Source organism: Lissotriton helveticus, chromosome 10 (assembly GCF_964261635.1).
Source record: "Lissotriton helveticus chromosome 10, aLisHel1.1, whole genome shotgun sequence".
NCBI lineage: Eukaryota > Metazoa > Chordata > Amphibia > Caudata > Salamandridae > Lissotriton > Lissotriton helveticus.
The window spans coordinates 801,156,405-801,174,782 of record NC_136071.1 but is presented as its reverse complement, the minus strand read 5'-3'; the positions used below and the strand labels follow the sequence as shown (position 1 = coordinate 801,174,782).

Here is an 18,378-nt window from a genome sequence, read left to right as displayed (position 1 = left end):
TGGAAGGACCTTGACGCCGAAAGCCAAGAAGAGGCCCTAGAATCCTATCCTTCAAGGCCTTCACCGCCAGACGACATTGGCATCTATAACATGGTCATCGAGAATGCGGCAGCAACATATGGGGTGAAATTAGAGTAAGAGAAACCAAAAGCTTTCTTCCTCTTAGAGACTCTGCTTCCCACTCAAACTAGGGGCCAATTCCTGCCCATGCTTCCAAGTGTCCTGGACCAGGGCAGGGAAGCCTCCAAGGAGCCATCAACCTGCAGGTCTGTCACCCCTAGACCAGAGAAAAAATATAAACATTCCTCTAAGGACCCAGCATATGTCCAGGGATCCCTACCAGCTGGCTCAATTATTACAACAGCCAGAAAGAAGGCCAACATTCCCACAAACTCAGGGCCACCTCCAAACAAGGAGAGTAAGAGGATAGACCTCACAGGAAAGAAAATAGAGAGGAATTCAGGTATTCACTGGCGCATTGCAAACTCCAATGCCCTATTGAACATACGTATCAACATTGGGAGGAGGTCGGACAGCTGTTCAAACATCTCCCGGAACAATACCAGCCGAGAGCAACATACCTGGTGAAGGAAAGCAAGAACATGGCAAACACCTGCCTGAAATCAGCCCTGGATGCGGCAGACACATCCAGCAGGCTCGTGATGAGTGGAGTAACAGAGGAGGCACGCCTGGCTGAGGATTTCAGGTTTCAAGCTGGAAGTCCAGAATAAACTTAAAAACACACCCTTCCATGGGGAAACACTGTTCGGTACGCCAGTAGAACGAAACTGACACAGCTCAAAAATGAGTGACACTGAGGTCCAAGGGAGCGCTGCAGTTCAGGGGCATGAGAAGGGGCACCCCCTCAAGGAGACCAAATGGCAGAGGAGGAAACCAGCCGGGAACGTCCCACCAGACCTTCCAACAAACCTATCAGGGCAACAACTAAGCTCGGCAAGGTCAGCAACAGCAAACTTGGCAGTACCAACCTAGGGGTCAGGCCTTTCGGAGGCGATCCAATGGACGGGGCCAAACAAGAAGAGGGGGCCAGACACCCACCTCAAAGTGACTCCGCTGCACCATGCGTGCCCACCCACACAACACCTCTACGGGGCGGCACAACAAAAGGCTCAAAAAGCAATAAGATGCACACAAAAGAGATGATGCAACATGTAACAGGAGGTAGACTAAAATACTTCCTCCCGGAGTGGAAGAAAATAACAGACAAATGGATACTGAACATCATACAGTTCGGATACTGTATAGAACTAGGAAGTAAGCCACCCAGCAGGAGGCCAAACAGCAACCCGCTCAGCAAAAGAACTCGCGCTCCTCCTGCAGGAAGCACAAGAACTCCTCCGCAAGGAGGCAATAGAAACCGTGCAGTTCAAAGAGAGAAACAAGGGAATGTACTCAAACTACTTCCTTGTACCAAAGGTGGACGAAACGTTAAGACCCATCCTGGATCTACGGTTCCTAAACCAATACATAAAGGCTCAAAAATTCAAAATGACTTCCCTACAGGATGTTATTCCTCAAATAAGGGACGGGGATTTTATGTCCACCATAGACCTTAAGGACACCTACTTACACATTCCCATGAACCGACAACACAAACATCTACTGAGATTTGCCATCAACAAAGCGCACTGCCAGTTCACAGCCCTGGCCTTCGGACTAAAATCAGCACCAAGGGTCTTCATAAAATGCTTCGCAGCTGTAGCGGTGCACCTACGGAGGGAGGGAATTCATGTATACCCCTACCTCGACGACTGGCTGTAAAGGCAAGTTCCTACAAACAATGCCAACTACATGTACAGCGAGTCACACAGACGCTGACAGAACTGGGATTTTCAATACACTGGGGGAAATCCTCAATGGAACCAGAACAGGTGACTATCTTCCTGGGCGCACAGATCAACACCGTTCAGAGCAGGGTGTTCCCCAGCGAGAACAGAACACTTGCCTTGTTGAAGGAGACACATTAATACCAGAAGGGGCAAGCTCTGGCCGTGAGGACAGATAACAAGCTCATTGGGATGATGGCATCCTGCATACACCTAGTCCCCAATATACAACTCCACATGAGACCATTCCAGGAATGGCTCCAGCAACAATGGTCACAAGCAACAGGGAGTTAGGAAGATCTAGTGGTTGTAACGCGCTCAGTGCAAGAGGAGATAGCGTGGTGGAACACAGAACATAAGGGGGTAGCCATTTACACCACCAACTCCAACAGTGACCATCACCACAGACGCATCCCAGGTGGGATTGGGAGGGCACATGAACCAGTTCAAGGGGGGGGTTCTGTGGACACCAACAGATGCGATCAGACACATCAACTACCTGGAACTAAAGACCATGTTCCTTGCCCTAAAAGCCTTCCAGAAACAACTGTACAGGCAGAGAGTGTTAATACAAACTGACAACACCTCAACGATGTTCTACATCAACAAACCGGGAGGAACACAATCAGTAGCACTATCAAACCTAGCGCAGGAAATATGGAAATGGACCATCCCACTACAAATAGACCTCCTGGCAATAGACCTACCAGGAAAGGACAACGTGGAAGCAGACAGGCTCAGCAGACAGACATCAGCATCCCATGAGTGGGAGCTCAATACACAGGAAACGCAAAAACTATTCAAGAAGTGGAGGACCCCAAAAATAGATTTGTTTGCAACACACCATGCAAAATGCCAATACTTCGCATCCAGAAAGCCAGGGGAGCAATCCCAGGGGAATGCCATATGGGTAAGCTGGTCGAAGACATTTGCCTACGCTTTTCCCCAGATACCACTGATACAGAGTGCTCAGCAAATGCAGAACCAGCAACATGACGCTGATACTTGTGGCACCATTGTGGGCCAGGCAGTCCTGGTTCTCACAGATAGTGGATATGGCGCAGGGCCCAACTCACAAGTTTGCAAAAAGAAGAGACTTGCTTTCCATGCAAAACGGGGAGGTGCTTCACCCAGAACCAGAGAGCCTCTGCCTAGCAGCCTGGCTCCTGAAGACTTAGTTTGCACACCTAAAACTCCCGGAGAGCACACTGCGGGTGCTGCGGGAGGCAAGGAGACCTACCACACGGAAATGTTATGTAGCAAAATGGGAACGGTTCACACAATGGTGCATCAGGGAAAAGCTCCACAAGAAAATCACCAAGGAATCAACAGTGCTAAAATATTTAACACACTTGTTAAAAACAAACCTAAGCTGTACCTCGCTATGCATACACCTAGCAGCAATAGTAGCCTGTACAAGAGGGGAGGGAGACTGGGAAAAGCTTCTTTACATCCCAGGTGTTAAAAGATTCCTGGAAGGGGCCAAACAAATCATCTCCTCCTCCTCCCCCCCCTCCCCCCCCCCCCCCCCCCCCCCCCACCACCACCAATAAAAGGATGCCACCGCCGGCATGGAACCTTAATATAGTTCTAACAGAACTTATGAAAGCGCCTTTTGAACCCATCCACAAGGCCTCACTACAGATGCTCACAATAAAGACAGCCTTTTTGGTAGCAGTCACCTCGCTACGCAGGGTAAGTGAGCTGCAAGCGCTAACACTACAAGAACCTTACATTCAAATTCACAATGACGGGGAGGTAATGAGAACAGACCCACACTTTATGCCAAAGGTGGTGTCAAGGTTCCACATGAACCAAACAATACGGAGGGCAGTTATGCATTACATTGAAAGAACTAAAGATCATAGGAAAACAAAGCAAATATTTATGTCTTTCACAAGCAGTTTCCTGGGAAGACCAGTAACGAAAGGCACCATTGCACGCTGGATCGCACAGACTATCCAATTCTGCCACAAGCAGACAGGCCAAGAACTACAAGCAGGGGCACAAGCCCACTCTACCGGGGGAAAAAGGGAGCAACAATAGCCTTCCTGGCAAACACACCCATCCAATATATTTGCATGGCGGCAACATGGGCCTCAGTGCACACGTTCACTAAGCACTACTGCGTGGATATACAGATGAACAAGGAAGCACAAGTAGGACAAAAAGTGCTTCAACATATATTCAACAACCAACGCTCATCTTCCACCCAGCTGCCACAAATTTAGCAAACCGCTACAAAGTCTATGCACAGCATAGTGAATGCAGAAAGATTCACGCTGCAAAATGAATAGTTTCTTACCTGTCTGTGTAGTTTTGCAGCTTGAAGACTTTCTGGATTCACTAGCGAACAAATCCACCTCCACCAGAAAGATGACGGGAGGAAAGAAAAAAGGGAAAGAAAATTATATTTCCTTTAAAATGGAAAAGGACTTTAAAAGAATGGAAAAGGATAAACCAAGATTGCACAAAAACAAGAAAAAAAGAATCTGAAGATGGCGCCCAAAGGTGGGAGCTTTCCGAGCAAGCATGCTGACGTCACGGGAGGACACCAAATGGTGGGACGTCGACACCCACCTGGGCGACAAAAAAAGAAAAAATACTATGATTCCGGACCCAACCACTAGACCGCGGAATAATGCACAGCATAGTGAATCCAGAAAGTCTTCAAGCTGCAAAACTACACCGACAGGTAAACTATTTGTTACAGGGAAGTAACTTATTTTCTTACTTAACCCCTTCGACGCTCATGACGAGCCCAGCTCGTCATGGAGTTTCCATTGATTTCAATGGAAATTATATTGAAATCCAGGAAGCAGCTTAGCATCCAAGTGGTTAATATCAAAGTTGCCAAGCCCACTGGGACTGTTCAGGCAGCAAAAGACTTAACACCACTCTGCATTACCAAGCAGCCTGGGCTACAGAGGACCCAAGCACAGAATATAATAAACACTTTTTAGTACAGATGTTAGAGAAACACCACTGGTTGTGTCTAAGTGGTCTGTGCCCTAGGTCTCAGAAGAAGTTGTGATCTGTTAAACAGCTTCAGGTACATTTTAATTACCAAGATGCACATACTAACATCTTAGAATCCCATCGGGCTCTGTTCTGCAAAACATTGCTATGTTTAAGTGAACAAGGAGGCCACAAACGTGCCTATGCTTAAGGCTTTAAATATGTAAACAAGGTAGATCAGAAAAACTGCGGCCCCCAATTTGATAGGTATGTAGGGTGCAGGACCAGGAACCTTTCTATACTTTAAGAAAAGCCATACACATTATTTGCCCTCTCTGGTCATGAAGGTGTTGGTCTGAATACACTAATAGTTGTCGCCAAAGTCAGTGAATATATTCCCCATTTCTCCACCCCCCACTCCATTTCCCTCCAACCCCCCCCCCATTATTTAGCCTACATTAAGTGGTAGTCTTTCTCCCCATTTTGTGAGGTTTTATCTAGAATAGTTTTGCCTGTCTCGTCATCCTCCTGTTATCTTCCCAAAGGAGTTTGGAAAAAAAATGTTGGTTTCCCCCTTAGTTGAACCACCAACTACCACCGCCACAGTCTAGAAACATACAAGACTATGACAGCATAGCTTCACAAAATCATGCTGAGGATTTGCTTAACCATCTCATTGAACAAGCTCATGTGTTCGGTTCCATCTTTTGCATATTGATACAAGGTATCTAAGAATAAATCATTCTGGCTTGTGATAGTTGTTGAGGTTACATAAAATGCATTGGCTGGTGTGGTCAAGAGCAGTGGTGGTGATAGTGGAAGGTTTCTGGGAAGGCTGGATTGCACTGGGGTATGTGACCCTGTAGATCAGAAGAAATGTGTGACCAAAAAGGTTAACATCTGTAGAATATATTTTTTCATTACTCAGTTAATAAGTCCGGGTAGTTGGTCGCAGTTTACAATTTCTGTAAAACTGCTACTCCGCTGTGTTTTATTGTGGTGTGTTATGGTCTGAATTATTTTTAGTTTCAATAGCCTCCTGGTGTTGCTACCATGTTTGCCTGTTTTGTTGACAGCTGGTCTTGCCACCTGCAGATGGCCAACGTCTATTGCAGTGGTCTCCTTTTGTGAGAATAATATACTATGCTGTCTGCAGATTGTATCGTAAGAAAATGATTAGCCTTTTAAAAGTTCTAGCATCCTGGTTGAGGTTAAAGGTTTTTCACAATACCTTTGAAAGGGAGTACCAATGGCCTAAAATGCTAGGTTTCCCTTAAAGGTACACACTCGTAATTTTGGAAAGCTTGTACAAATGCAGTGACCAGCTCTGTAGGAAACTGGGTTATTTAGCAGGGGTCAAACAGCATTGTCAGCCCTCCACTGTGAACATCTTGGTGCTGCAGGAGCAGTAACCCTTGATGCAGCCTCTTTGTGCAGTCCAGAGGTCCAACAGGGACAATGTTTATTTACCTCAGGTCCAGGAGTGTTCCCAGTTGTTCTGACAGAATTGCCAATTTCATCCTTTGCATAAGCTTGTAAGAGCGGAGGAGAACTCACCCTCCAATAGGGCTACTGCTTCTCAGGTCCATCCCATTCACCTTTTGACTACTTCCTGGGAAGTGCGGCATCTAACTATACCAGAATGCACTAGCCTGCTCACTACCTATATGGCCAGAACCTTCTTCCCCCTTGTGGAGCTTACTAGCCCACCCAATAGATGATGCTACCTGGGGTGTAAGGTCCCCTTTCAGGATAACTCCTAATTAAAGTGCAGGCTGGCTGGCTAACTAAGGAAACTGGGCAGACATGGGCCTAGTTACCTCTGTGCTTGCTGGAGCAACATGCCTTTGAAGTGCAAATTGTCCACTAGAACCCTCCCCAGCCATCCTGCTACATGGAAGGGATACTCTTCCCAGCAGATTGCTCCTTTGTTCTCTGTTTCTGAGAATCTGACATCCAGTTCATAAGGCAGGCTTGGCAGCTGTAAGCTTCTGGCCCAATCCAAAAAGACAACCAGTGGCCTTTTAGGCAACTTGAAAAACGAAAGCTACTTTTCTAAAATGGTTATGTTAAATCCAGCATTTGCAATGTGGTTTATTATAATGTAATGTTTAGTTTGACACTTAGAAACACCCTTTTGGCTAGTTCCATTGGGAACTCACACTTTATTAAAGTTCATGTCACCCAATGTTATTCAGTAGGGCTACTAGCTTTCCAATACGGTAAATCTACTTGGGAGATTTCCACAACAATACCTTGTAAAACAGTATATACATTGCCTGCTACGTTAACCTCTTGGCACTTAAGGTAGGCTTTAGGTGTGACTTAACGGGAATAAATGGGTGCGCTTGGGCCTGTCGAAAGGCTTAATTTGACAGGTCTTATTTGACAGTGTTTTAACTGTCATGTTTTCATTTGCCACTGCAGTAGCTTCCACTAGGGACAACTTAACGTACAGGCTGTGGGTACCACATACTAGAGATTTACAGGTAAGTTAAACCTTCCAATTTGGATTTCATTTTACTTGCCATCTAGGCTGCAGAACAAGCCTACTACCAAATATTCAAATGCCGTTTTAGGGGTGACAGATAGTGCTACGGTCCACTAAAGCACCTTAACTTCCATGCCCTAGTTACTCGAGTACCTTTTAGTAGGGACTTAAGTGTAAGTCCATCATGAAATCGTGGATTAGCCAATTTGTAACCACTGGTACACACTTTTAGAAGGCAGAGCACATACACTGGTGCTGGACCTCAATCCCCACTATGCAGTCATTACACCAGTACCTAAAGCCATCCTTCTACAAGTACACTCAGCCAAACTTAGAGATTCAATTTCACAAGAACTGTTTAATTTAGTGTCAACGTTTTCGTTGCTAGTTGTAGATAGTAACACTTTTTCAAAGCAGAATTATTAACAAGATGTGTCTTTCAGTTCTTACAGCTGCTGTAACACAAGCTTCGCTACAGTCCATTCTTCATAAAATTCTCACTTCTGGACCATCTGCTTTTAATATAACTTCCCTGATTTCCCAAGCTGCACAGCTATCTTCACAAGGTAAATTAATCTTTTCACTGTTTCCTTTAATCAGCTCTGGTAGATCTAATTGAAAGATGTGATTTTATTCCAGTATGTGATGCACTCATGTATTTAAACGTCTCCCAAAATGAAAATATTTGTTCGAGGCATGTGAGCTGTAGACCACATGCTTTGCATACTCCTGCCATCTAGTTTTGAGTCCGGATGTTTGCAAGTTGTTTTTCTTTTAAGAAGTCTTTTCAGTCACGAGGTAGGTGACTCCTCCTTTTGGTGACAGTGCGCATGGGCATAAACTCCATTGTTAGATCTCGCCTGAGCCAATGCGCTTGCGCATTGCTGGCGAGATTATAGTAAATGGAAAAGAAAAGCATACCAAAACGGCTGCGGATAAGACACAGTTCATGTGAGACAGCAGGCGCGTGCACAACGCCAGCCCACGTCACACACCACCTTTTGTCTGTGCCTCGCGTCAGACTTCAAAGGCTGCCGCTCCCCCGCATCAGAATTCAAAGGAATGCGCTCCCGCTCCCCCCGCCACAGCAATGCCGAGAGCTTGTTCTTCGTAGCTGGCATTGCAGGCAAAGCTATGCACTTCCCCCCCCAACCCTGACTCACCAGATGCTTCCGAGGGTGCCTGTTCCTGTTCCGTGCACGTCCCCCTCTTGCATTGGCACAAACGACATTCACATTTCAGCAGGCACGTTCAAAAGGCGCAGTGATCTTCCACCTCTTGCTTGTTTTCTTTTGTTTACATCGTGTAATTGCACATATCTAAGCATTGTTTAATAATATTTATAAGTTTAAATTTTTTTTTTACCATTGACATTTTTAAATACAGTCCAAGCCGAGACTAGAACCAGGTTACCTAGGGCCAAAGTTGGAAGCTTTGTTTATTAAGCTGCCAGCACAGTTACACACTTACCACTAACCCTGACTCATCAGATGCTTCCGAGGGCACCTATTCCGTACATTTCCCCTTCCTGCATTGGCACACACATCATTTGTATCTCAGCAGACGTGTTTGGAGGGTGCGATGCACTTCCCCCTCCCGCTTCTTTTGTATTGTTTACATCATCTAATTCCACATATTCAAGCATAACCCCAGACTCGGGCCAAGTTCTTGACCGCTCACACAAAAACTTGGCGAAGGAGGGTCCCGTTGTGATTGCCCCCTTGCTCGTTCTCTGCCTTCTGTACACAGTGAAGTCTGCCAAACAAGACCTACAAGGTAAGAAGAGAGGGGTGATCTCGTGGCACCCAGCGTCCTGAGTGTGATACTCTGGTGACTTATCTTCCTGCATCCTGACAAACTGCCATGTTCATAGCCATCTGCTTTATGCATGCTTCTGCTCACTGCAAGAACCTCTGTCACAGTAACTTCTACATTCTGCCCCTTTCCAATTGTCCATTACTGCAGTCTTAGGCATGCCTGTGCACACATGCATTTTGCAGCATCCCCAGCTGACTTGTTTTGGTACTCTGATCGCTACCCATCCATATCCGACCATAAGTGTGCCCTATGCATGCCCCATCTGCTGTGTGCTGCCCTCACATACCACTGCCCTGTCCTCCGCATGATCTCCACCACCAAATTTGTGTGCATCCTTCCCCCTGGTGTGTGCGTGCTCCCTTCCCATTATTCATGTCCCATGCCTGTGTGTGTGCGCTCCCTCCGTGGGGTCCATGTCCCATGCCTGGGTGCGTGCTGTCTGCACGCGGTCCATGTCCCATGCCTCTACTCGTCCCAGAGCCACGTGGTTGTTCATCCTCTCCTGCGCTTGCCATAGATGCCCGTTGTATGCTTCCCATCCACGTGCCATGTTTGCTATCCCAATTCCCCATAACAGGCATGCCATCCTTGGCCTGCCCCTTCTTGCATTTGCCTGCTCTGCCATTTGCATTGACACTGTTCCTCCTATGTGTACCGCCACTTACTCTTTAAATGCTGACCATGCCCGTGCATGCTTCTTGCTCTGTGAATGTTGCCCACTGTACCCAGCCAGTCATATGCTTGCTCCCTTTGCCCTTTGTGTGCTCCCCATCTGACTCTGTACATGCTCTTCTTGTTTGTTAACACTGCTTTCTCCCCTCTGTACCACCCTCCACCCCATGCCCGATGGCGGTGCATTTTGGGGGTGCCCGTGTCTTCTTGGTGCTCTCACAGGCATCCAGTGCTTCAACTGTGGTATGCGTGCTCCTCTGACAGAGCTGTCAACTGAGCTCGCCATAATGTGAGCAACCGATGGATAGCGCCTAAAAGTGCAGCAACCTTGCCCAGAAGTTGAATTAATAGTGTAGTGGGTCTGTCGAGACCGACATCCCATTAAAAGTGTAGCAACACACAAGTTCATCTGTGACAATACACCAAATTAGCTGTAATTCGTTGTATGTGAACGGTTCGAGGCATGTGGGCTGCTAAATTCATATCTTAGCATTAGATCGCCGCCTAGTGTTGGGTCCGGATGATCGCACATTGTTGTCCTGGAAGAGTCTTCGAAGTATCCTGAGATAGGTGGCTCCTCCTCTGGACTACAGTGCGCATGGGCATCAGCTCCATCCCCAGATTGTTTTTTTCCGCCATTGGGTTCGGATGCGGTCTCGACTTCTCTCTGTCGGAACCGAGTAAAACTAACTTTTTAAGGCCAAAAGGCCTTGTATTTATAGCGTCGGTATTGTTTGCGCACGGTCTCGAGTTCTTCCGACTCTTGAAGTCGGATTCAGCGGAGTTTTTTCACTCTTCGGACATCGAGGCCTTCTCATCGCGACACGACCACGACTTTCCAGCATGGAGCGGAGTCCGTTTAAGTACTGTCCGCTCTGTGGGTCCAAGTACCCACATATAGACCTGCACCCGGTCTGTAACAAATGCCTTTCACCGGACCATGACGACGGCAAGTGTAAGGCTTGCGCTCAATTAAGGTCGAAAAAGACTCTCAAGCTTCGGCGCGCGGTGCGCCTGGAGGCCAGACAAGCGGCCCCGGATCCAGAAAACATCTTCGGCGACCAAGAAGAAGATGAACAAAGTCATCATCTCCAAATATCCCCACCCGAAACGGAGGTCGAGGCGGATCCGGAAGACGACGACGGAGTCGTGGATCAAGGCCTTGAATACGTCGACGAGGTAGGGGACGTCGAAGAGATTTATGGGGCCGCGGCAGATAGCTCAGGGGACGAGCTATGCCCCGAAGGTTTCGATGATCACGATCGGGTCACGGGAATGCCAGTTGGCCTTACCCAAGACCCCGTACCGCAAGCCACGGCCCCGCCTTCAGGCCCGGCCACGGACATACTTGCTGGGCATGCCGGATCGAAACCGAAACCAACGGTGTCGACTACGCCTAAAATGGCCAACCCGAAAACGAAACTGAAACTTAAGGACTCGAGCGTCCCTAAAATGGCGGCCGGCCAACAGAAAGCTACTGCACCCGCCGCCGCATCGGCTCCGTCGACCTCCGGTCCACAGAAGTCGAAGAAGTCGGTCGATTCCACAGGGTCAAAATCTGCGCCAGAGGAGGGATCCTCTAAGAAGGGTGGTCGGCACGGATCAACCGCTGCGACACCGTCTAAGCACGCCAAGGCCAGCGGCACGACTCCGGTTCCGACTGGGACTCCGTCCGTCGGTCGCGTAGTGGAGTCGGAGGCGACACAAGCACACGGATCGACGGCTGGCACATCTGCGCATCGATCCAAGGACTCTGGGTCGGCGGCAACTGCATCGGCGTCCAAGACTCCGAAAGGCCACCATGACGTCGGCTCCGAGGGGAAGGTCAAGACATCCTCGTCGGCGCCAAAAGCCACTGTGAGTGAAGTGTCCCCCATCGCCGCTTCGCTGCAGAGAATCAGGGACAAGGCCGCTGCTACGTCGGCTCCGTTACCGTCGCCTCAGACGCCGAAGGACACTCCGGCAAAGCCTAGGAGTAAGCTTCTCTTCCTTCTGCCGCCGAAAGGGGCTCCGAAGGCCTTTTCGACGAAATCGACGCCAAAGAAGTCGGATTCTTCTACGGCGGGGGTACCTTCAGGTCGAGAACTCGAATCAGAGGACGATTCTGAGCATTTCATCGACGCCAACACTGGCAAATTAACCCTATACAAAAGGAGGATTACTTCTGAGCCTCTGGACTCCTATGTCATCCCACTAAAGAAGAAAAGGGTTCCTCAGGACGCTTCTGACCTCATAGAACCTATCCAGCCTCCTCCAAGAAGAAGCCCTACTCCCTCACCAGAACACTCTGAGGGTGAGGGATATGACGAGGAGGACCAATACACCTTCCCCATCACTGAACCAGATGCACATCCAGATGCATATGATGACATTGGTGACCAAGGCACCCAAAGTGTGGGGCAAGACCCACAACATTTCAGTGCACGGGCATCCCCAACAGAAGATTCGGCAGGTTTTCATGCACTCATTGAGAGGGCAGCTGCTAATCATGATGTGGACATGCATGCTGACCCAGTAGAAGAGGACTTTCTCTTTGACACTTTTTCAGTCTCTGAAAGAACTGTGAAAACGCTGCCTATGCTCAAGGGAGTCCTCAAGCATGCAGCTGACATCTTTAAAGAACCTACCAGAGCGAGAGTGGTCAATCCACGTATCGAGAAAAAGTACAGACCAGCACCTGCAGACCCTGCATACATTCGGGGACAGTTGCCACTAGACTCTCTTGTGGTCGCAAATGCCAGGAAACGGGCCAACTCCCAGACAACGGGCGAAGCTCCTCCCCCAGACAAGGAGTCCAAAGTGCTAGAGGCAGGGGGCAAAAGAGTGGCGGCACAAGCTGCAAACTTTTGGCGTATTGCAAATACACAAGCACTCTTAGCACGTTACGATAGGGCGCATTACGACACCCTAGAGCAGATTGTACAACACCTGCCTCCAAAGTTTCAAGAAGGCACCAAACTGCTTCTTGAGGAAGGGAAACTGATCTCCAACGCAGCCATCAAGTGTGCACTTGACGCCGCAGACACGGCAGCTAGGGCGATCAACACTAGCGTCATGCTGAGACGACAAGCTTGGCTCCGCATATCAGGGTTTAAACCTGATATTCAGACAACCATACTTAATCAGCCAGTCAATCCTGATAGACTGTTTGGTCCAGATGTTGACACCACCCTCGAAAAGATAAAGAAGGACACGGAAACTGCTAAATCTATGGGGGCCCTACAATCACAACAGTTTCGTGGCAATAATTTTCGTCGCTCAGGTGCACGTGGAGTCACCAGAGGACAAATGGGTCAACAATCACAATTCTCAAGAGGTGGAGCACAATCCTCGTTCACAAAACAGAACAAGGGAGGTTACAGAAATAACAGCAACAGAGGTCGCGGCAGAGCAAACAACAACTCCCGCTCCTCTACCCCAAGCAAACAGTGACTCTGTCACTGCCCCCCGACCACTTAACACCTGTCGGGGGGAGACTGCAGCTGTTCCTGCCCGTCTGGAGAAACATCACCACAGACAGGTGGGTGCTACAACTTGTCCAGTACGGTTATTGTCTAGAGTTAAAGTCCACTCCACCCAACATTCCACCAAGGCAACGGCCTATGTCCGCAGAGCATTTGCACTTATTGCAGCAGGAAGTAGTGGCGATGCTGCAAAAAGGCGCAATCGAGCTTGTGCCGGTGGAGGAGGAGGGCACAGGGGTATATTCCCTGTACTTCCTTATTCCAAAGAAGGACGGATCTCTCAGACTCATTCTAGATCTTCGTCCCCTCAACCTGTACATACTATCAGAACATTTCCACATGCTTACACTGCAACAGATTCTTCCCTTGTTAAACCAAGGGGACTTCTTAGCAACCTTAGATCTCAAGGATGCTTATTTCCACATTCCACTCCACCCGTCCCACAGGAAATACCTCAGGTTCACTATTCAAGGCAAGCATTACCAGTTCAAGGTCCTACCCTTCGGAGTCACCACAGCCCCAAGGGTGTTTACCAAGTGTCTGGCGACAGTAGCAGCGCACCTCAGGAGGCAGAACATCCATGTCTACCCCTACCTGGACGACTGGCTCGTTCAAGCCAAGTCGGAACAACAGTGCGCCGCGGACATGTCGACCACCATTCACCTCCTTCACAATCTAGGTTTCTCGTTGAACTACCCAAAGTCGCATCTTCAGCCGGCACATGTCCGGCAGTTTCTAGGTGCGACGATCAATACCCTAACGGCCATGGCTCAACCAAACCAAGTCAGGATAGACAGCATGCAGTCTCTAATCCAGAAGTTCAGACCACAACACTCACTTCCAGCGAGAGTGTTCATGCAGTTGATAGGCATGATGGCCTCCTGCATCTTCATAGTCCCTCACGCACGGTTACATATGCGCCCGCTCCAGGAGTGCTTAGCAAATCAGTGGACACAGGCTCAGGGACAATTGACAGACCTAGTGTTGGTAACCAGTCGGGCATACGACTCTCTGCATTGGTGGACTCCACACAACCTTTGCAAGGGCCGACTGTTCCAGGAGCCAGTGCCACAGATTATCCTGACAACGGACGCATCTCTCCAGGGATGGGGAGCTCATCTGCTCACTTACACAGTGCAGGGACTATGGACGACGCAGCAACAGAAGATGCACATCAATTATCTGGAACTGATGGCAATCTTCAAGGCGATCAAGTCCTTCATTGTACATCTGTGCAACAAGGTAGTGTTAGTCCGGACGGACAACATGACCGCGATGTACTACATTCAAAAGCAGGGGGGCACCCACTCGCCACAGCTGTCTCATCTGGCTCAGAGCATGTGGAAGTGGGCCATTCAGAGGAACATTTTCCTCATGGCGGAACACCTCTCGGGAAAGGACAATCAGATGGCGGATCTGCTCAGCAGGTACAGCCATCAAATGCACGAGTGGGAGATACACCCATCTGTCCTCCGCCCGTACTTCCAGCAGTGGGGTCATCCGGAAATAGACCTGTTTGCCACAAAAGAAAACGCAAAATGCCAACACTTTGCCGCCAGGTTCCCTCACCCACAGTCGCAGGGGAATGCGATATGGATGAACTGGTCAGGCAGATTTGCGTACGCTTTTCCGCCAGCCCCTCTGATACCGCTGGTGGCAAGAAAGCTAAGGCAGCACGCGATGACTCTCATCCTTGTTGCTCCAACGTGGGCGCGCCAAGCATGGTACACCACGTTCCTCGAACTCTCGGTGGTGCCGCATCAAAGACTGCGCCTCACGCCCAGACTTTTGACGCAGAACCATGGAGAAATTCAGCATCCAGATCCGCAACAGCTCAACCTGGCGATCTGGCTCCTGAAGTCCTAGAGTTTGGATACCTTAACCTACCTCCGGAATGCATGGACATCAAGGAGGCAAGGAAGCCAACTACCAGAGCATGCTATGCTGCGAAATGGAAGCGTTTTGTCATTTACTGTACAGCCAATGACATCAACCCGCTAGATGCATCTATCCCTGACATCATTTGCTATCTGTTGCATCTTTACAAGTGTAATCTAGCGTACACTTCCATTCGGATACATCTATCCGCCATAGCGGCTTATCTTCAGAACAGGCAGCATCTCTCGGTCTTCAGAGTGCCTGCCATTAAAGCTTTCCTTGAAGGTCTGAAACGAGTCATTCCCCCAAGAACACCACCAGCTCCGGTGTGGAACCTCAATGTGGTCCTCACCAGACTGATGGGACCACCTTTTGAGCCACTGCACTCGTGTGAACTCCATTTCCTAACGTGGAAAGTAGCTTTCCTAATAGCTATTACGTCACTGAGGCGTGTTAGTGAGCTACAAGCGCTCACAATCCAAGAGCCTTTCATTCAGATTCATCCAAATAGGGTAGTGCTACGCACTAACCCCAAATTCCTTCCGAAGGTGGTGTCACAGTTTCATCTCAACCAAACTATTGACTTGCCGGCATTCTTCCAAAACCCACAAACGGTAGCGGAAAGAATGCTCCATACCTTAGATGTACGGAGGGCGTTGATGTACTACATAGACAGGACACAACCCTTTAGAAAGACAAAACAACTTTTTGTTGCCTTCGCACCACAACACAAAGGCAACCCCATTTCCAAAGCAGGAATAGCCAGGTGGATTGATAAGTGCATCCAAATAAGTTATCAAAAGGCCAAGCGCACTCTAACGATACCCCCAAGGGCGCACTCCACACGCAAATTGGGGGCATCCATGGCTTTCCTAGGGAACATTCCTTTAGAGGACATTTGCAGAGCAGCCACGTGGGTTACACCACATACCTTTACCAAACACTACTGTGTTGATGTACATTCCAAGCAGCAAGCTGCTGTAGGACAGGCTGTTCTCAAGACACTCTTTCAGGTTTCTGCAGCTGGCACGGGCAACCGCCGCTGATGGAGGGACTGCTATGTATTCTATGCTAAGATATGAATTTAGCAGCCCACATGCCTCGAACTGAATATGCTACTTACCAGTATGCATCTGTTCTTGGCGTGTAGGGCTGCTAACATTCATATCGCCCACCCTCCTCCCCGGTGCCTGTTGCAGCTGCAGATATACTATTGTATTCAGTCATTAGCATGGACATCCTTTACACTTTTCACTCCATCTTCTGCCACAATGGCGAAAAACAATCTGGGGATGGAGCTGATGCCCATGCGCACTGTAGTCCAGAGGAGGAGCCACCTATCTCAGGATACTTTGAAGACTCTTCCAGGACAACAATGTGCGATCATCCGGACCCAACACTAGGCGGCGATCTAATGCTAAGATATGAATGTTAGCAGCCCTACATGCCAAGAACAGATGCATACTGGTAAGTAGCATATTCATTTTGATGTTTTAAATTGAGCTGTAAAGTTGGTGTGTTGTCAAAGGTGGTTTTCAGAATTTTGTAATTATTTGTGTGTGTATTTTTGAACAAACTATGTATAAGCTGTAAAAGCTCATAATGTCCTATCACAAGCATTGCAGCCTTTCTAAGAAGCTGGTATGGCATTGGTATCATATAACATTTAAAACGCTCTGATCCCTTCGGTTCTAGCTAGTGATATAGAATACTCAAAATAATAATCATAATTTCTATAATAAGTTTTTACCATACACTTATTTTTAGCTTCAGTCTCTGTGCTGCTGCACCACATCACTCGGGGACACCACCACCTCACTCGGTGACACCACCACCTCACTCGGTGACACCACCACCTCACTCGGTGACACCACCACCTCACTCGGTGACACCACCACCTCACTCGGGGACACCACCACCTCACTCGGGGACACCACCACCTCACTCGGGGACACCACCACCTCACTCGGGGACACCACCACCTCACTCGGGGACACCACCACCTCACTCGGGGACACCACCACCTCACTCGGGGACACCACCACCTCACTCGGGGACACCACCACCTCACTCGGGGACACCACCACATCACTCGGGGACACCACCACATCACTCGGGGACACCACCACATCACTCGGGGACACCACCACATCATTGCCATAGCCAATAGGACTCGCATTAGGAAAGTGTAAGCTATTGGCTTTGTGAATAACAATGCTATTAATTTATATATTTTCAAAGCCAACACATTATAAAAAAAATTGTCCAGATGAGCGCAAGGCCAAAGCGCAAGCCCTAGTGCGGGAGGGACAGCTGATTTCTAATAATTCCATCAGGTGCGCCCTAGTTGCTGCAGACACTGGTGCCAGACCTGTCAACACTAGCCTCCTTTTAAGAAGGCATGCCTGGCTTCTTATTTCAGGATCCAAACCAGAGTTTCAGACTTCAATCCTAAACACACCATTCAATAAGAACACCTCTTTGGCTCTGTGGTTGATTCCTCACTGGAAAAAATGAAAAAGGACACAGGTAGCCAAATCCATGGGACCCCTTGATTTGGACGTGGTTCCTTTCGGCCCTTCTCATCCGGGGGATCTAAATATACATCCTCCTATACTACCACCACTATGTATAAAGGCAACAATCAACCCTCTGCCTCTAAGGGTTACTTCCGATGGGGGTGCAGGAGGCAACAATGGCAGAGGTAGAGGCTCAAATACATGCGCCTCCCCCTCCAATACCAATCATTGACTTCCCTACACTTCTCCCAGATCATTTAACACCTGTCGGGTGCCGTCTTTCACATTTCTTACCCGTCTGGCAGTCCATAACTACAGACAAATTGTTACTGGATATTATTCGATCTTGTTATTGCCTGGAGTTCACCAACAATCCTCCAAATATTCCCTCACGGTCACACAAACATTCACTGGAACACTTACACTTTCTCAAACAAGAGGTTCAGTCTCTCCTTCTAAAGGTGGCTATAAAGCCCGTACCACTACAATACCGTGGGTCGGGTGTATACTCTTTTTTTACTTTCTCATACCCAAAAAAGGACAGTTCTCTCAGACCAATTCTGGACCTCAGAACTAAATATTTACATAGTCAGACCATTTTCACATGGTAACACTTCAACTAGTACTGCCACTTCTGCAACAGTGGGACTTTAAGTCTACTCTAGACTTAAAGGACTCCTATTTTCATATTCCAATACATCTGGCTCATCGCACATTTCTCAGATTTGTTG

The 18,378-nt window shown here is 48.4% G+C and overlaps 1 protein-coding gene across 7 annotated transcripts in view; it reads left to right on the top strand.

The window, feature by feature from the left end:
* The window catches only part of WAC (WW domain containing adaptor with coiled-coil), a 676,706-nt gene that overhangs the window by 338,691 nt on the left and 319,637 nt on the right, over positions 1-18,378 (top strand). For all 7 annotated transcript variants that reach the window (XM_078663389.1, XM_078663395.1, XM_078663393.1 and 4 more), the window contains one exon: positions 7,740-7,862. In XM_078663389.1, the coding sequence (XP_078519515.1) occupies positions 7,740-7,862 (123 nt within the window). The remainder of the gene's footprint in view (positions 1-7,739; positions 7,863-18,378) is intronic.